The sequence below is a fragment of the Toxorhynchites rutilus genome, chromosome 1 (assembly GCF_029784135.1).
Source record: "Toxorhynchites rutilus septentrionalis strain SRP chromosome 1, ASM2978413v1, whole genome shotgun sequence".
NCBI lineage: Eukaryota > Metazoa > Arthropoda > Insecta > Diptera > Culicidae > Toxorhynchites > Toxorhynchites rutilus.
The window spans coordinates 180308057-180328605 of NC_073744.1; the positions used below are offsets into that span (position 1 = coordinate 180308057).

Sequence of the window (20549 nt, forward strand, 5' to 3'; positions counted from 1 at the left end):
CAACAAATCTGGGAAAATCGGCTCTGCAAATAAATGCATGCTTCGTGTACTATTGTACTTGCTTGCATTTGTTCAAACTAGAGTATGTTTCCTTAACACGGTCTCCTGAACTTAGGAACCTGGGAAAATCGTGCAGACACTAGAGACGAATGAACTTTCAAGTTTAAATCCTTTTTAGTATAAAAAGTAGAAGTTGAAGTTTTTGATTCATGCAAGTCGGGGGTATTTTTTATTTTTTTTTTTTTGCACACCGCAAAGTGTTTTCCTAGCACGGATTACAAAAGCGGGTACGAACACAACGCTTTGGCTCGGTTATTCATTATTGTATTGAAGAATATCACCCCTATTCTGCATTCCGTCGGATTTGCATTTCGTTCGAAACTGCGATCTCGAACGAGTTATAATTTTGCTTTCCCTATTTCGAACGTATTGCTCATTTCGATCGAATTATTTCAAACTGTTCGAAAGAAATTCGAACAGTTCGCGTTGACGACTCACCGATGCTGCCACCTGCAATCAATTGCTCTGTTTGTGGGATTGCTGTGAACTATTTAAATTACTATGGCAAAAGACTGTTTTCAATTCAAAAGTGGTCAGTGAAAACTGTTACCATATGTGTTTTAAATGATTGCAATATGCATTGCCATTCCTTTACATCTATTTCATATACAATATAATCGAAATGAAAAGAAAAGTTTATATTAATATTAGGAACCATCATAAATCACTATTTATGCAAAATTTTATTCCACTAGTTCGTAGAGAACTTGTCAAACTATAGTGTAAAATACATTTTTAATACAGCCAACTCAATTTTCTTTCATAATTTTTGTTTCGATAATTTATATTCATTACGAATGCATCATTTTGTTCAGCATAAAAATGGTCACTTTACGCAACTATCCTATATGTTTTGACATAATTAGCATTGGAGAAGATTACCCTTTCGTTTGATACTTACTTTTATTATTTGTATCACCAAAATCATACAAAACTGCACGATACAAAAGTATCGATTTTCATATATGTTTTCCTCACAAATACCAAACGTCAAAACTCAATGTCGTCGAATGGCAAAATAAGCAAAATTAACCTAAAAGACAGTTGTGCCGGGTGCTGAAATTTAAATTTATTTGAATTGTTCTTCGGTGTGAATAGAAAATAAGTGAGAAAATAAATTAGCCAAATGGATTCCGCCTTATTGTCGGTATTGGCAGTGTATGAAGAAATCGAAATACGTCGTTATAATCGACGGAATCTGCGCACATCCGGTAATTTAATGGAGCTTTCAGACGATGCGTAAGTAAAATTTATTTGTCTCTGAATTTCTTAGATTTTTTATTATCGATTTTCCTCTACTATGCAGATTCATTAAAAGCTTTCGTTTGAATAAAGAGGCATTCCGATACGTTTTGGGGGAAATTGAACACGATTTTTCCAACACAAAAAAAAGTGGCATTCATGTTAAGGAAAAGCTGGCGGCGTGTTTGAGATTTTTCGCTGAGGGAAACTACCAGCTTGGAGCGGGAAAAGATTTCCATATTGCGATGGCACAGTCCACTTTTTCTAAGGTGTTATCTGAAATGCTGAACATACTGGAGCGAAGATTATGTTCTAAGTGGATATCATTGGAAATGTCGGAAAATGAACAGCGACGTGCCAAGCTTTATTTCTATGAGAAATCTGGAATTCCAGGAATAATCATGTGTGTTGATGGAACACATATAAAAATAATCCCCCCTAATCAGAATCGAAATTTATTTTATAATCGAAAGGGGTTCTACAGTCTGAACGTTCTCATTGTAAGTACAGCATGCATTAAATTAAAAAATTGTATTTAATTTTTTTTTTGGCATTATAGGTTTGTGACGATCAGCAGAGGATCCGTTTCGTTGATCCTAGCTTTCACGGATCTAATCACGATGCCCATATATGGCGAATAAGCCCTGTACGAACGTATTTCGAGCAGATGCATCGAAACGGCGGAACACAAACTAAAATACTGGGTAAACAAAATTGTTGAAATTTCCTAGATGTGCATGATAAAATTGTTTCCCACAGGTGATGCAGGCTACCCATCGGAATCATGGCTGGTAACGCCATTCAGAGCTCCGGAAGAAGGCAGTTTGGAAAGCGATTTCAACCAGAGGCATGCTTTAGGTCGAGGCATAGTCGAACGAACAATCGGTGTTCTTAAAAATCGTTTTAGATGTTTACTTGGAGCGCGACAACTACATTATACTCCTACAAAATGTGCTCAAATTGTGAATGTGTGCTGTGCACTTCATAATATATGTTTGGAATACGGATGCTCTCAGTAGGGGGCATATTTTGATGAGTCATATCAATAAATTTTTATTCTCTCCAATACTAGCAACTATCATCTATTTTTACTTTTTGTATGCGATAAATAAAATAATACGATTTGGTGATCTAATGTCTAAATCTTGTGTTTATTTTTATAATGCAATATTTGAATGTTCGGAAAAATGTTCAATTTGTTGCATTTCTGATATTCATTTTTTAACCCCCAGCTTCTCTCGAGCGATTTTTTCCATTTCGCGGTTATGTCGATTTTGTTCTTTCAACATTTCTTTGAGACCAGTATCTATTGAGTTGATTGCTTTGGCGAATTGGCGTTGGTAATGTACCATATCATTGAGGTTTTTGTTTGAGGTACCCAACAGCGATTCCATTTCCGAGTGAAATTTCTGTTGTTGTTCAATTTGTATTTGAACTAAATTGAGGGCAGATAGCCTAGGTCTCTTTGGTTGGGAGCATTGAGGAATAGCCGTATCATTCGCATCGTCGGACTCGTCAATTGAATCGCAACTTACATCTGCATTAACCTCGTTGTTTTTTTCCCTTAGGTGTTCCTTGTGAAGAACAACCTGGTATTCCTTCTACGGTTTCCAACAGTCCAGTTAGCTGAACCGCTTGCTCCTCTAGCTCAGACAAATGTATCGTTCTGTTGGGTCCTCCTCCAGTTGCCCTTTGCTCTCTTTTGTTGTGAGAGAGTTTGCGCTTCAACACTGATTTATAATCCGCCCACACCTGCCGGACATTAAAAGTGAAATACATATGTATTATTTCGGAATAGTTTCAGTAAATACCTTTTTCCATCCAGACCCGTCACGGATGGGTGGTCCCAAACTGTTTAATTCAGCAGCACAATCGTTCCAAAATGGTCCGGAGTTACCACGTATAAATCCTTTTGCGATGTCGGGGTTCATCTCCAAAAGCTGCACCAGCCGCTCAAACTGTTTCTTTGTTGTTGTTATGTTTTTGTTTTTATCCCTGTGAATAGAAATTTGATTTAAAAAATCAATTAAAAGCAACCGATGTAAAGCTTTACTTACATTTTTTTAGCAATCCGCAGTAAAAAAATATCGGGAGAAATTCGACTGCAAACCACCACTCGAACGAAATAAAGAAAGGGTTTGACATTCGAGTAGCGTCGAACGAAAGATGTTATACAATTCAAACGGAATACAGAATGAAATTCCTCAAGTCGTTCGAAATATTTCGAATCGTTCGGAATACAGAATCGGGGTGTATACCTTCATATCTTCCGCTCACTGAATTTCTACGCATACCATTTGATGATTAGGCAAATGTTGTTAACCATTTGCTGCGATAACGCCTATTGATTAAACAATATGCGTTCGATGCACATGTCAAAATCGAAACTGAGTACCTGAAGTTTATCAAGTCAAGCAAATTCACTGTTCGAGAAGTACATACACTTGAGAGATGCAAACTTCAGAAGGAAATGTAGAATAAAATAATCGTTTGATAATTCTCCCGTTCACATATTTTGTTCTAGGCATCATACCAACCGTAAAAGGACTGTCATTAAATTTACTTGTAATGAAAAGCATTATCTATCACAATGCATGAATTGACCTTACTTGACATTATGCATTCTTTTTACTCACAAAGCAATTATATTGAATTCAATTGAATTCGGGAATTGTTTCATTCCATCAAAAATTTAATCAATACAAGCAAATGATTGATAAGCTAAGGTAGTCCCACGTAACCTTGCGGTTATATCTTAGATATAACCCACCCTTTTTTTTTACTGGCCGAATTTTTCATCCTGTACTTTTTGTACTTTTTTCTTTTCATCTTGCGCACGTTCATCGTCTTGTTGAGTTTTTAAAATGTACAGCAATAATACTTTCTACGAAAATATTAAACATTTCTATAACAGGGTGTTCCACGTAACACAGTTTATGCAGCATCTTTAATATATTTTAAATAAGAACTTTTGTTATTTTATAGGGGTCGATTTTCAGACCTCGTCGACCTCCAAAATCAATTTTTGTTTGTGTCGACCCCTGGGAAACCGAAATCGACCACTTGAAGAAACCCTGACCATTCGCTATCCAACTCTTGACGAGTAAAGTTCAGTGTCGGTATTGTGCGTTGCCACTTTTGCTATTGTGCTATTGGTACGAGTGAATCGTGTACGAGTGAAGGTCATTGCTGTCCGCTTTCGACCTGACCATTTGTGAAGTGGAACGAAGGAACAAAGGAAGCAGCGCTCTTGCAGCGAGCCGGATTGCGGCTGTTGAACTGATTCGGCATAACGGGATCGCCATCGCGTGACTGTCGCAAACGGGATTCATCATCACGTGGCTGCGTAAGCTATTCTTGCGCTATTGTGTTGTCTCCGTAGCGCGTAGCCTCTGTCTCTCCCTGATTAGGGCAGTAGAGCGCATTATTGGAACAACTTATATATTAAGGTACACATATTTATTATTAATATTATTATTCAATTCATTTGTTCATTGTTTGATATTATTATCATAATTTTTTTTTTGCTATTTTTTTTTTAAGATTATTGTTAAAATCAAAAATAATTTAGAAATAAGACAGAATTTTTTGTAAAATGGAGAATAGTGGAGGATCTCCAGAGATGGAGATCTCCGACAATGAATCTCATACAAGATCTGGGAAAAAACATAAACGAGTCCCTCATAAGGAAGATAATTCTTCTGGGGACGAATCCGCTCATCCTACCAAGCCCCCCTCTAAGAAAATTGCAAGCCTCCCTTCTCAACCCACTGTTACTTCCACTCCCCCTCTCCCATCATCGATTTCGCTTCCCCCTTCTGATGCTTCCGATCCAACCCAATCCTCGTCCTCGTCCTCATCCTCATCCTCGTCCTCGTCCTCGTCCTCGTCCTCGTCTTCCCCCTCTGTTGTCTCCGCTCCACGTGTCAGAGTTTATCCAGAAGATGCACCTGGAACTGGCCCTTGGGTTGTTTTCCTCCGGCCAAAACCGAAAGGAAAAAACCTTAACGTGATTCAGATCATGAAAGATCTGGCCAGATACACTTCTGTATCTGAAATTCGCAGGGTTAGACCGAACAAATTGCGAGTTGTCGTGAATGAACGGAAACACGCAAACGAGATTGTTGCTGATCAACATTTCACTCTCGAATATCGAACATTTATACCCTCCCATAACGTAGAAATTGAGGGGGTGATAACTGAAACGGGTCTGACGAGCGAACAAATAAAAGCAGAAGGAAAAGGCAAGTTCAAGAAGCTCCCCTCAATGGAAGTGAAAATCTTGGACTGTCGCCAACTCGGGAAACTTTCCCATGATGGGGACCAAACTAAATTTACGCCGTCCGACTCGTTTCGAGTCACCTTTGCTGGTGCCGCCCTCCCTGACTACGTTATGGTGGACAAATTGAGACTACCTGTGCGACTCTTCGTGCCAAAGCCCATGACTTGCAACAAATGCAAGTCAGTTGGTCACACTTCGGATTATTGTGCCAACAAGGAGCGCTGTGCCACTTGCGGAGAGCAACATGAGGGGAAATCCTGCAGTGCGACTGAGCATAAATGTCCATATTGCGGGGGATCCCCACACGAGCTCTCAGTTTGTGAAAATTACAAGAGTCGCTGGGAGAAACAGAAGCGCTCTTTGAAGGAACGCTCGAAACGCACTTTTGCGGATATTTTAAAGGGCGCTTCTCCACTGGCCCAACAACAACAACCAATCAACACACAAAATGTCTTCGCCACGTTGCCCGTTGACGAAATAGAAGCGGACACAGCTAACGGGGGCACACCGTTCATTTTCCAAGGGAATCCCCGGCGCAAAAATGTGACCACTCCCAAAGTTCAAGGACAAGCCCCTCCGGTGATACCCCCTGTTAGCATGCCTAAAAAATCGAGTGCAGCGGACAAGCAAAATCAGGTTCCTCCTGGTTTCCGTGGGAATAATTCACCTTCGAATGGCCCAGCACTCGAGGGGACATCAAAAACCCCAACTGTCCCTATTTTTCCGTCCAGTTCAACTTCCCAATCGGGATTTATAAAGTTGTCTGACCTTTTGGACCAAATCTTCAAGTGTTTTAATGTTTCCGACTCCATCAGAACCCTTGTCATCTCAATGCTTCCAGTATTAAAGACAATTTTGCAACAATTGATGCAAACATGGCCCCTCCTTGCAATGATTATCTCTCTTGATGTCTAATTCAAATAGAGAGGTCGGAGATATCACTGTTTTACAATGGAATTGTCGTAGTCTTATCCCTAAATTGGATACATTCAAAATTTTAATTCATAACTACAATTGTGATGTTTTTGCTCTGTCCGAAACTTGGCTTTCTTCGCGAGATGATCTCTCTTTCCATGATTTCAATATTATACGCTTGGACCGTGATGACAGATACGGAGGGGTGTTATTGGGGATCAATAAGTGCCACTCATTTTTTCGAATTGACCTTCCACCTATTGGAGGGATCGAAGCTGTTGCTTGTCATGCAAACATCAGAGGCAAAGACCTCTGTATTGTCAGCTTGTATTGGCCTCCGAGAGCTGCGGTTAGCCGCAAACAACTTGATGACATGTGCTCACTCCTTCCTGAGCCACGATTGATCTTGGGAGACTTCAACTCTCACGGAACTGCCTGGGGGGAACAGTACGACGACTATCGTTCATCGTTGATATATGACCTTTGTAACAGCTTCAATATGATCGTTTTGAATACTGGGGAAACAACACGTGTTCCTAAACCTCCTGCTAACCCAAGTGCTCTTGACCTCTCGCTTTGCTCGAATTCACTATCGTTAGATTGCAAGTGGAATGTAATCCAGGACCCCAACGGCAGTGACCACTTGCCAATCAAAATTTCCATCACCATTGGTTCGAATTCTTCTGAATCTATAAACATGGCATATGACCTCACAAGACACATTGACTGGAAAAAATATGCGGACGCGATTGCTCTAGCCATCAATTCCAGAGATGGTTTACCTCCATTGGAGGAGTATAACTTCCTTTCTCGTTTGATCTATGACAGCGCGGTTCGCGCTCAAACGAAACCCATCCCAGGTTCCACCATTTCCCGAAGGCGTCCCAATCTATGGTGGGATAGCCAATGTTCCAAGCTTTATGTAGAAAAATCGAATGCATTTAAAGCTTTTCGGAAACGTGGAACCCCTGAAAATTTTCAAACGTATTTAGCCCTTGAAGATCAATTTAAAAACTTAATCAAAGGGAAAAAACGTGCTTATTGGCGAAATTTCGTGGGAGGTTTGTCACGAGAAACGTCAATGAAAAAATGGCTCGAAACATGAGAAATCGCTCTTCAACGAATGAAAGCGAAGAATATTCACATCGATGGATTTTTAATTTTGCACGGAAGGTTTGTCCTGATTCCGCTCCTGTGCAAAAAATTGTTCGAGATATACCACAAGGTAGGTGCGATCTTGATTCCGAGTTTTCGATGGTAGAATTCTCTCTTGCTCTGCTCTCATGTAACAATTCTGCTCCGGGATCGGATAGAATTAAGTTCAACTTGCTGAAAAACCTCCCTGATGTGGCGAAACATCGCTTGTTGAATTTATTCAATCGGTTTCTGGAGAATAATATTGTTCCAGATGATTGGAGACAAGTACGAGTTATAGCTATTCAAAAACCCGGAAAACCCGCGTCCGACTTCAATTCGTACCGCCCAATAGCAATGCTGTCTTGTATACGGAAATTGTTGGAGAAAATGATCTTGTTTCGCCTTGATCGTTGGGTTGAAACGAATGGCTTACTCTCAGATACACAATATGGGTTCCGCAGGGGCAAGGGGACGAATGATTGTCTTGCGTTGCTTTCTTCAGAAATTCAAATGGCTTACGCCGAAAAAAAACAAATGGCTTCAGTATTCTTGGACATAAAGGGGGCCTTTGATTCTGTTTCAATAGAGGTTTTGTCAGACAAATTACACTCTCGGGGTTTGCCGCCTCTATTGAATAATATGTTATATAACTTGCTTTGTGAGAAACATTTGAACTTTTCTCACGGAGATTCGGCAGTAAGTCGGGTCTCTTACATGGGCCTCCCCCAGGGCTCATGTTTAAGCCCCCTTTTGTACAACTTCTATGTAAGCGACATCGACAATTGTCTTACACAAAATTGCAGCCTAAGACAACTTGCAGATGACGGAGTGGTGTCTGTCGTAGGATCAAACGAATCCGACCTGCAAGGACCCTTACAAGATACTTTGAACAATTTTTCAACCTGGGCCATTGGGCTAGGGATCGAATTCTCCACGGAGAAAACAGAGATGGTGGTTTTTTCTAGGAAGCATAGACCAGCAAAACCAAAGCTTCAACTTTTGGGTAACCCGATCACTCATGCTATGTCATTCAAGTATCTTGGGGTCTGGTTCGACTCCAAATGTACTTGGGGGGCCCATATTAGGTATCTGAGTAAAAAATGCCAACAAAGAATAAACTTTCTCCGTACAATTACCGGCACCTGGTGGGGAGCCCATCCCGAAGATCTTATTATGGTGTATCGAACAACTATTCTCTCAGTGATGGAGTATGGCAGTTTCTGTTTTCAATCAGCTGCCAAAACACACCTCATTAAACTCGAGTGAATTCAGTATCTTTGTCTCCGTATTGCGTTGGGATGTATGCCCTCAACGCATACCATGAGTCTCGAGGTTTTGGAAGGCCTACTCCCACTAAAAGATCGCTTCAATTTATTATCTCTTCGGTTCTTCATCCGGTGTAAGGTCATGAACCTATTGGTGATCGGAAATTTTGAGCGGCTGATCGAGCTAAATTTTCACTCCGGATTCATGAGTTCATATCATGAATTCATCTCCATGCAGGTTGATCCTTCTTCGTATATTCCCAACCGTGTTTGTTTCCCTGACTACATCAATTCCTATGTGCATTTTGATCTGTCCATGAAGCAAGATATCCATGGATATTCAGATTACCAACGATCGAGGATCGCTCCAACGATCTTCGATGAAAAGTATGGGGGTATCAATTGTGATAATATGTACTTTACTGATGGGTCCACTATAAACGAGTCCACAGGATTTGGAGTGTTCAACGTATTTTTTAGCACCTCACACAGTCTTCAGAATCCTTGCTCGGTATATATTGCTGAATTGGCAGCGATATACTGGGCGCTGGACAGCGTCGCCTCACGACCTGTTGAACACTATTACATTGTAACGGATAGTCTTAGCTCTGTCGAAGCTATCCGTTCAGTGAGGCCGGAAAAGCACTCGCCGTACTTCCTTGAGAGAATACGAGAAATTTTGAGTGCTTTATCCAGACGCTGTTATGTCATTACCTTTATCTGGGTCCCTTCACATTGCTCCATTCCGGGTAATGAGAGGGCTGACTCATTAGCAAAGGTAGGTGCAATTGAAGGCGATATTTATCAGCGTCAAATCGCCTTCAATGAATTTTATTCTTTAGTTCGCAAAAATACCATCGCTAACTGGCAACGCAAGTGGAATGAAGATGAATTGGGCCGGTGGCTCCACTCGATTATCCCTAAGGTTAGCCTCAAACCGTGGTTCAAAAGTCTGGACTTGAGTCGGGACTTTATTCGCACCTTCTCCCGACTCATGTCCAATCACTGTTCGTTAGATGCACTACTCTTCCGTTTCAATCTTGCCAGCAGCAATCTCTGCGTTTGTGGCCAAGGTTATCACGACATCGAGCACATTGTTTGGTCGTGCGAGGTGTATCTGGTCGCCAGATCGAATTTAAAAAACTCCCTTCGGGCCCGAGGAAGACAGCCCAATGTGCCGGTGAGAGATGTGTTGGCTCGGTTAGACCTTGATTACATGTCCCATATATATGTTTTCCTTAAAGCTATAGATCTTCGTGTGTGATTGCCCCTACATCCTTATACCCTCCTTTCCTTCCTTTGCGGGTAATTCGTCCCCTTGCTATAAATAGTAGAATAAGTTGAAATGTAAATACACTATAGATATACGAATAGATTTATGAAATGAGTGTTCATCAACATTGTTACAATTTCCTTATATCCCATCCTTCTCCTAAAAAATATGTCACCCTCCTAAACTCGAGTACACCGCGAGTAATCGGTTTTCCACCTTACTAACCATAGATGTAAGAAAATTGTTTATATATATAGTTTTAAAATTATATTTAAGAATTCGGCTCCTTTAAACTTAAGTAACTGAGCCTGTAAAAATATACGAATTAAAAAAAAAAAAAGAAACCCTGATATAGATGAAGCTGGTATTAGTCGTGATCCGACATTGAACATAGAATTCCTAATCTTGAATGAATTCTGTGTGACAGTCAGGCCTGCCTCCGGGACGTTTGATTATTCCAACGATTCTAAGGATACTAAATTTATTCAATTCAATTACAATTACGGTACGACACATAAATTTGATCTCAAAATGGCAATGGTTACCTATACTTACCGAGCAAATCATGAACAAACAGTTTCGATGCAATTCAGCTTTCCTTAGAAGTCCAAAACCATTCACTCATTATATTTAATTGATCATTCCGGAGAACATTTTTTTACGATACTACACCACCATTTCCATCCCCGGACACCGGTCACTTGCGGACTCTGCGAATCGATTGCGATTTTCACCCCGAATTGAACTCTAACAAATTACACTGGCGAATGTTTCAGCTGAGTTTTTTCCTCTCAAGATTTCGCCCCAAAGATGCAACAACTCAAATATGGCTGCCAATTATCGCTGAACACCTTAGTGTTTCGATCTGTTTCCACTTCTAATCACGCCAATTGCTCACTCGATTAATCTCACCACCGTCGAACATTGACCGTTACAATGATTCTGTTCCTATGTCGTTTTGCTAGTAAATATCCATTGATATTCCGTCGAATTGCTTACGTTAGTAACACATTTCCCGATTTATTTTATCCTTTTTTTAGAACTTCTTCGTCGAAAACTTCACTGTTTCAATGGTCCTTCATCAAATTAACTTTATGTGTCAATCCATTCGTCAGCGACAACTCGTTACCGTCTAATTCTGTTTCACTCCGCGGGTCCATCCTCCTGGTGCCATTCACGTATGAGACACCATGGTGTCGCAGAGGGTTGGCCAGGATTCGCGAATGGATCCTCCAAAATACAATTATAGGAAAACCACTATATCATATCAATAAAATCACTTAATAATGAAAATCGTTACACCCGAATATGGGTGCCCACCACTGCACACCGATTGAATATTGTTTTTCTTGGTGTTTTTGTCAGATTCTGTGCTTCCTCTTCTTTCAGCTCGATAACACTCACGGTGTGCGCTTTTGACAGCTTCTCCGCTGCTTCGCGATTCGTTCACCACTACTATACCATGCGAAGCACGCACACTACCAACGAGAGGGGGACCAATTATAAAAATGAACCTTCCGAATTCCTACCGTTTCGGAGCCACCTTTGAACTACAAATTGCGGAAAAACACGCACTGTAACAGTTTCAGAATGCGACTTGCACTGATTGCTTCCAGCGTAGGAAGCATTCACGCCGGTTAATGGCGATTTTCACGCGAAAAATCAACGTCCAGAAGGCGAGAGTCGTCGTCGAACGCACTAAACTTGGGTTTGTGAGAAGGTATTTCGGATGTGCGTGTGTGCGTGAAAACATGCATCGCACACCACACACGAGGCCAGAGTCGAACCGCTCTCAATGTTTTGACGTTTCGCCCGGCAAAGTGCGATTATGGATTGGCACGAGGGGAAGGAATCAAGTGCCGTTATACAAAATTGTGCAAAAGAGCAATATGTCTCGCGTAGCTTTTGAAAAGATCCAATGCACCATTACAAATTATTCTAGTGAAACGAAGTTGATGAACGGAACATTGTTGCTCGAATTGTTTCAACCCTTTGGGGTGTATTAAATTTTTGACATGAGTACTGGTTGCTATTAATCTCCCTTGACAGAGCAGTGTTATACAGTGACTCAAATCCGTAATCGTGCTCCACCATGCAAATCTCATTTCCCTTCTGCTGAAAATCGAAAAAAGCTTTCGGAACATTTTATTAAGATAAAGTTACAGTGTTATATGAGAGTTAAAAGGTTTGCTATCTGTTTTCAGAATAATTGTTTTTGACGTAGATCTATGTCTTTCATTAAGGGTGCCAAATCAGAAAACAGGACACGTTTTTATGAAATAAAGTTAATGTTAATAACTATTTTTGTCGCGAACGGATTTTGACGATTTACATACCAATCGAATCGGAAATTCTCTAATATTTATGACAGACATACAGCTGTTCTACCGCTGTACTTCGAAAATTGTATTTCTGTCACCATGTACAGCGCTAGAACCATGCAAGCAACTCGGTACAATCGTTGTACCTGTACCGACCTATTTTACAGCTGTACATGGCTACAGCTGTACTGCGCGCAGCGCCATAGACGGTTAGTGGTGGGTAGCATGAACAAACCGAATCAAAACGTTTGGTTAACATTCTTTTCATAGACTTTCTCTTGAGTTATAAACTCAGATTTTAAACTTGGTTGTTATGTTTGATAGTTTGAACGCTAAATAAAAATCTTTTTCATTGAAATATGTGGTAAAAATCGGAAAAATTCTGATTGTCAGTTTGACATACGGTACAATGTACAACCAAAGTTTGTCTGTCATGGTACGATGGTACATATACAACGCTGTGCACGTACAACGCTAGTACAGCTGTATGTCTGTTCATGATATAAGATTTGTTTTTTTATGCTATACTAGCTAACCCGGCAAACTTCGTCCCGCCCATTTACTTGATTAATTCTCGAGTAATGCAGAAATTTGTGTTTTATTTGTATGGCAGCCACCCCTAAGAGAGGGGGGAGGGGTATTTAACCACCATAGAAACATTCATTGCACCCTAAAGTTTCCATATGCCTAATTTGGTTTAATTTGCTTGATTAATTCTCGGCTAATGCAAAAATTTGTGTTTCATTTGTACGGCAGCCCCCTCTAAGAGAGGGGGAAGGAGTATCTTAACACCATAGAAACATTTATTGCATCCTAAAACCTCCCCATGCCAAATTTGGTTTCATTTGCTTGATTAATTCTCGAGTAATGCAGAAATTTGTGTTTCATTTGTATGGCAGCCCCCCCCTTTGAGTGGGGAAGGACTGTCTAACCATCATAGAAACATTTATTGCACCCTAAAACTTTCACATGCCAACTTTGGTTTCGTTTGATTGATTAATTTCCGAGTAATGCAAAAAATTGTGTTTCATTTGTATGGCAGCCCCCTCTAAGAGAGGGGGAAGTATCTTATCACCATAGAAACATTTATTGCATCCTAAAATCTCCACATCCCAAATTTGGTTTCATTTGCTTGATTAATTCTCGAGTAATGCAGAAGTTTGTGTTTCATTTGTATGGCAGCCCCCCCTTTGAGTGGGGGAAGGACTGTCTAACCATCATAGAAACATTTATTGCACCCTAAAACTTTCACATGCCAACTTTGGTTTCGTTTGCTTGATTAATTTCCGAGTAATGCAGAAATTTGTGTTTCATTTGTATGGCAGCCCCCTCTTAGAGAGGGGGGAGGGGTCTCAAAATATCACGAAAACCTTCCCCGGCCCCAAAAACCCCTACATTCCAATTTTCATGTCGATCGGTTCAGTAGTTTCCGAGTCTATAAGAATCAGACAGACAGACATCACTCCATTTTTATATATATAGATATTACAATCCCCTGGTGTGAATAAGGTTTAAATTCATGAAAACTAGGAGCATTTCCATTTTCCCATACATTTGTCTTTTTTGAGCTTCCCTACCCATACCGTCATGAACGAGCAACCTATCGGCGATCAACGGAGGGGAATAATTTAAAGTCTTCGTGAACAGAGAAGAGAAGAGTAAGAAGAAGAAGAAGAACGAAGGGGAATAATTGCCTTGAGCATACATATTGGATCTCGCTGAGGCAAATTACGAAGCAGTGAACATCGCTTGTTCTTTCTTGTTTTGCGTCATCACATGTCTTCGTTTCGGATTGAGCTGTGGACGCGACCAAATTAGTTACTCGCAGATGTCTCTGGCATTGCAATCATTACATCAAGCTGACGCCATTCCATTAAGGTTCTGAACTACACAATTGTGTGGGGAATCTTCAAACTAGGCTATCATCGGCTCACCAAGAAAATAATTGTTCAGGAATTTTATGTGTAATTTATTTTCGCATGACACTAACAAAACTATCTCCACCAAGGATGACAGCCAAGCTAATCGAGAGCAGAAATAGTAATAGAATGGGCTTCTGTTGAGAAAAGTGCAAAGACACAACCTCCTATAATTTTTTTACGTAGAACTACGTCTTACAGGAAGGGTGCCAAATCAGAAAACAGGTCACGTTTTTATGAAATAAAGTTAACGTTAATTACTATTTTCATTGTGAACGAATTATCATGATTTGCATTACAATCGAATTGGAAATTCTCTAAGATTTGTTTGATATGCTATACATAACAATTCGCTAACCTCTAAACGGTTTAAATTCATGAAAACTGGAAGAATTTCCTTTTCCCATACATTTGTTCTGCCGATTTGTGTGCTAACCCTACCTGTGTTTCGAATGCTTATAACTCGAACATTTCACATTGCATTGTTTGCATCAATTGATAGGAAATATTTCTACGCGTCTATCACAATTAATAAAATGTTATTTTTCATGAGATGAACAATTAAATAACTGTAAAGTGTCAAGCATTATCTAAACGCCCTTACTGCCATGTTTTGATTCCGGTTTCCAAAACACCGACTTCTAAATCGATGTATATGTGGAAATCCGCTATGCAAATATACTTGCAAGTCGAGGGTATTTTTGTTCCCATCGAGCTGTGTTTCCCTAACACGGACTTCAAAATAAATGTACCTGGGGGAATCCGCTTTGCAGATACATGAAGTCCGGGATATGGTGTTGAGTGTTGAGTACTTTTGTATTCGCTTGTTGTTGTGCAGACCGGAATATGTTTCCCTAAAACGTACTTTTAAACTGAGAAGCCTGGGAAAATCTTCATTTCAGATACAGTCTGGTTACGATATCCATATTATTCAGTTTACCAGGCCTGGTCTACCAGTTTTAAATTGTTCGAATTTCAAATGAAAATTTTTACTACTGAACAAACTAGTAACAATAAAACAAAACTGAAGTAACAATAATAAAAAACTAAAAAGTTATTTCAAAAATTTCGATGCTTTCTAAAATAATATAGGAAGTGGTAAACAAGTGGATTGTATAATATAATTGCGTAGTTCTACGTCAAAAATGCGGTCGTGTCCTAGATACAACCCCTTACAATTTTTATTTCTCTAAAAATGGCGAATGTATGTGTTGATGTATGAAGATTGACTCATAATCGTACGCTGTTTGAAATCTCTACTCGATTTCCGATTTCCATCATTAGTATTAGTATTTCGATGATTTCCGAATTCCATCATTAGTATGGTATCCCTTGTTCATTGCAACTATCTTTATCTGTTTTTGGACTTATCTACGAGTTTTTTGGGGTATTCGGAAGGAATATTTATCAATTTTTTATTCAAGTGTGTTTTAAAATTGTTATTTTTAGAAATTTTATGGTTTCTAAATTTCCTTCCTTAGTTTTTTACTGGGATTGATGTCGGAAGATTGTAGAGGAATATCGATAACTTTTGAGTAATTGTAATGTAGCCATGTGCGAGCTTTATATGTCTGGAGCTCTGTGTCATTGTGTTGGCAAAACTTGAATCCTCGATTCCATCACATTGGGCCTGATTCTCGAATACACTTCACGGTGGAAACGAAATAAACGGCACGCCGTTGAACTACGTTTAACGAGTTAGTGAAGTGTCGAAGATAGTGATGAGTTTTCAGGCAGAATGAGCACTTTTCAAATAAAAAATCATTAATGAAAATTAACTTCTTCGTATCAAACTGGTATTCAATGTGCGTGGAAAACTTAGTTTTCTTCATGTGATATAATAATCTCATACAAAAATTTAATCTGAAGATAATTTGATACTATAATGATAAATTTAGTGGGAAACTAATCTCGCATCCAGATGTCGACATCGTACCGTTGTCATCGCGAATGCGTTTCATACCGTTTCCACCGTGAAGTGTATTCGTAGTGTATTCGAGAATCAGGCCCATTGTGTTTGAATGTTACCTGAAATACGATGACAGTGGATACAAATTACGCCGTTGAGGATACATTCCACCTGGATATCAAACGAATACGTGAAGGTTCGACCGTGTATGATGCTGTAACGTGGAAAATGTTGTTCCCGAATCGAAGTATGATGACGGTCCATTTTTAATGAAGGCTATGTGGTGATCTATGACATACAGAGGAACGAATCGCTATAGACGATGACTACCGACAAAAATTGATAAAAAAAAATCTAAATTTAATGTATTTCAGAAATGCAACTGACATGTTTAATCTCTAAAAAGCTAACTGTGAAGTGAAAAAAGTAATATATTTTTGTCGTAAAATAGAAAAATGGAATGAAGAAAATGAAAATTAATTTCTTCTAATAGCTGTCTCGTCTCGTTGGAAATAGCTGTCTCGTCTCGTTGGAAATACGCGCTTGACCTTTTTCAAGATGAACAGCTAAATTCATCTTTAGGAAAACGCTTTGTACATTTTCTATCTGTCATGCAATGCGATGAAAATTTCTGACCACTACATGATAGCGATTGTTTTGAAACTCGATCGAATTTCACGATTCGAACGAAGTCGACCTTAGTATTCTGAAATCCGTTCAATTCAAATTCAATCGGTCTATGCAAATGTGGCAATCTTGCCTTGAAGAAAAACAAACGTCAAAATAATTCAACCGTATGTGGGGAGCAATTTCCTCTCTATTAGATTAGCAGACCAGTTTGAAATTGGTGAAATTTTAATGAAAATTACTACTCGATATTATTTGAATACTTAGAATACATAGTCCTGACCCTAACTTAACTATTTAACCCTAAATTTACTTTTATTTGTAAATTTCCTTGAATTTCCGCAAAAACTTTAACAATAATGAAGAATCATTATCAATTTTCATTCAAGACTTTTCCCCGCTTAAGGCAGGTTTTGGCCTCGTTCTCACTGCAGCGGGGCGTCAGCGTGGCTTGGGCGGGGCGTGTGATGCTTACGATTAATCGTGTGTGTTCTTACCGATGTGTTCACACCGGGCTGACGTGTCGTGAGCGTGGTTTTGGCGTGTGGCTGGCGTGCAAACGAAAACACTTCACGCCGGCGATATTTGTACTTCTCCGCTTCTATATTGCATATGTTTGTTTGTAGTAGTGACATAATTTTAATTTTTCGCGTTTTTTTCAGTTTTTACGTTTTTCACCTCCGATTTTTGTCCCGGTTCGTCCAACGATGTTGGAATATTTAAAAATAAACCAATTTTCTTTCAAAAATACACATTGACAATTTGTATAAAACACGCCGCTGGCACGGTGCAATGTGAGCGAATTTAAATGTCGTTGCGAGAAGTGAACACGCCACGTTGACGCCCCGCTGCAGTGAGAACATGTCCTTACAGTTCCCGTGAACATGAACATGAACAGGTGGTGAAAAGGTACGGTAAACGTGAAGTCAATAAACATCCAGCTTCAATAAAGTAATTCCAATAAAATATACAGTGGTTCACGAATCAACCCGCAGTAACGAAGTTTTTCAGCCCATGCTGAAATCCGACAGAATGAAACTGCATCCATATGGAAATTTTCACTGAAAACTAGAGAGTTGCATAATATATCCTTTTACAGTTCGCGGTGAAATCTAATTTTCAGAATGCCTTGGGACATTCGAACGTGAACATGAACGGGGAAATATTTTGACGTCTATATTCACCACTGTTTTCACGTTGATGTTCACCGAAGTCGATGAACCACTTTTGATAAAAGTGGATTAGTTCAATATTTCCTCCAAACCTCGACACTGTACATAGAACAAGAAGGAATTGTTCGATTCGAGTTGTCTTCATTTTATTTTATTTTCTGCATCAAACATTCATTCCATGTAATGAAGAAAAACGTTTTTTGCAAGTGATTCAAGAATTTTGAACGAGAGCTGTGTCTGAAAATAATGTTATGTTATATAGACGATTTTATACTATAATGACGAGTACTAGGAAATGTACAGCAAAAGGAAATTTTATTTAACCTTTTAAAATTTCCATTTGCTGTACATTCAATCGATGAAGAGTTTTGCGATTGGACCCACGAACGTTTGCTTAGTAAGAAGACGTGAATGTTTGAAAGTATTCATATCAAAAAATCAATTTTATGCGAGACAAAGTTCGCCAGGTCAGATAGTGTTACATGAAATAAATAGAATGTACGGATATAATACTGCATATAGCAATGTTACTTTGCTCTTCAATACTGATATACGACGTATTTCATCAATTATATAGAAAATCGTGCTTTTACATTTTATTCGATTTTAGGTACAGATGATGCATACTTTGATTGACATGACTCTTTGTTATGATTTTGGGACTTTGGAACTGAAAAAAAAAAGAATTTTAGAAATGTTTGTTCTCTGTTTGTTGTTTTACTCAAAATAAAAACAAGTCTTCACATCTGACATCACTGATCATACCGAGAAAAAGTGCCAGAAGTTTTTCCAATCTACCAATTGGCGATCTAACGCAAAACGTAAACGATCGGTGAGACATCTGGACTTTGAACTAAGAAAATGATGCTAATGTAACCTTAAACTCAAAAAACAAATCACGTATATTTTACTTCCGGGCTTTCCAAGGTAGTTCTCACATGCAGGAATCGTGCATTTTTCTACTTGTGTTTTTGATTGTGCTCTCGAATTTCCTTCTTTAATTCAACCATTGTCAACATTTTTATAGTTTTCACTACTGAAAGAGGTAAATAAATAACATGTTATATATAAGCAAGATTCGGTGGTGATTATTCATTTTATTTCAATTTAGATTCATTTCAGCCATTGAATGTCGTCAGTATATGGTAAGAAAGTTGGAGTTTTGTATATTTACGATGGTATCAACACGCGATTTGACCAAAGTCATAATCTTCGATTTTTTTTAAGTTTGAGAACGCATACAGGTTATGAATACTGTGGATAATGGTGATGAAATCGATATCGTATCAAGTTAGATGATATCATTACGATACGAGTAGAATTTGCAGTATTTTTAGCGCAAAACACCCTATTTATCGTTTACTTTGTTGAAAAAAATTAAAGTTACAATACTTATAACAAGCCATTCCTCGTAATATACATAGCACATTGTAAAATGATGATTTTCTATCCTTTTCAGCGTGGGAAATTTGAAGATAAATTCTGATTTGTCTAGAAAATTTGAACAAATTTCATACCAAAAAAACAAAACATCCTCATTTTACTCGCTGCGCCATCTGGTTGTAAATCCAACGTAAATTCGTCAATAAAACAGGAACGCAAAGCTGAATCAGCTCATGCGACATCTACATTAGAGCTCAGAACCACAAAAGTGAGGGTGTTTGTTTATTTTACGCACTGAAAAGCAAGATTCGGTGGTGATTTATTCATTTTATTTCAATTTAGATTCATTTCAGCCATTGAATGTCATCAGTATATGGTAAGAAAGTTAGAGTTTTGTATATTTACGATGGTTTCAACACGCGATTTGGCCAAAGTCATAGATAATGTTCGAAAATGTTATGTTTGATAATGCATACCGGTTATTGATACTATGGATAATTGCGATGAAATCGATATCATATCAAATTGGCTGATATCATTGATTATGTAGGGGCCGATACGAGAAGAATTTGCAGTATTTTTAGCGCAAAACACCCTATTCATCGTTTACTTAGTTGAAAAAAATTATAGGAGGTTGTGTTCAAGACACGACTGCATTGTTGACGTAGAACTTCGCTGTAGTTTAATTCAAGTCGCTTGTTTATAACTGCGGATATTATTTTATAATGCTACGAAAATTTTGAAATAACCATTCTACCAGTTTGGTCGCCTTGAAATGTTTTTTTTATTGTACAATCATTTGACGATAATTGTTCAATGATTCATTCTTGTGCTCGCAGAACAATACATGCTCAGGATAAGCGCAGTCATCCTTTGTGGAGAAAGTTTTGCTACTGGCAAGCGAAACCGAATCACATACAAAATTCCAGAACGACATTTACTTTCTTGGTGACTAATAAGCGAAATAAAATCTATCTGCACGCGAACCCAAATAAATTAATGACTTATTAATAAATTGGTGTTCCCCAAATAAATTTTTGGTGC

General features: G+C 38.8%; 2 protein-coding genes across 4 annotated transcripts in view; one reads left to right on the top strand and one right to left on the bottom strand.

Moving 5' to 3' along the window:
* LOC129762470 (serine/threonine-protein kinase tousled-like 2) overlaps positions 1–11883 on the bottom strand; it is a 358161-nt gene extending 346278 nt beyond the window's left edge. For both annotated transcript variants that reach the window (XM_055760744.1, XM_055760742.1), the window contains exon 1: positions 10730–11883. The gene's annotated coding sequence lies outside the window, so the exon portion shown is untranslated. The remainder of the gene's footprint in view (positions 1–10729) is intronic.
* On the top strand, positions 1459–2502 carry LOC129762473 (putative nuclease HARBI1). 2 transcript variants are annotated; one of them, XM_055760757.1, is made up of 4 exons: positions 1459–1802; positions 1862–2006; positions 2062–2149; positions 2210–2502. In XM_055760757.1, exons 1-4 carry the CDS (start codon positions 1548–1550, stop codon positions 2319–2321), a joined length of 600 nt encoding a protein of 199 aa, XP_055616732.1. In that variant the 5' UTR covers positions 1459–1547; the 3' UTR covers positions 2322–2502. The 2 variants fall into 2 exon arrangements, with proteins under 2 accessions (XP_055616732.1, XP_055616731.1); XM_055760756.1 differs by having other exon boundaries at positions 2062–2501.
* Positions 11884–20549: the final 8666 nt, after the last annotated feature.

Excerpts from the sequence above, each read along its gene's own strand:
- LOC129762473 (XM_055760756.1), top strand. The coding sequence starts at position 1,548 with ATGGCACAGTCCACTTTTTCTAAGGTGTTATCTGAAATGCTGAACATA. Across the intron at positions 1,803-1,861 it reads ACAGTCTGAACGTTCTCATT|GTTTGTGACGATCAGCAGAG; the intron begins GTAAGTACAGCA and ends TTGGCATTATAG. Across the intron at positions 2,007-2,061 it reads AACACAAACTAAAATACTGG|GTGATGCAGGCTACCCATCG; the intron begins GTAAACAAAATT and ends TGTTTCCCACAG.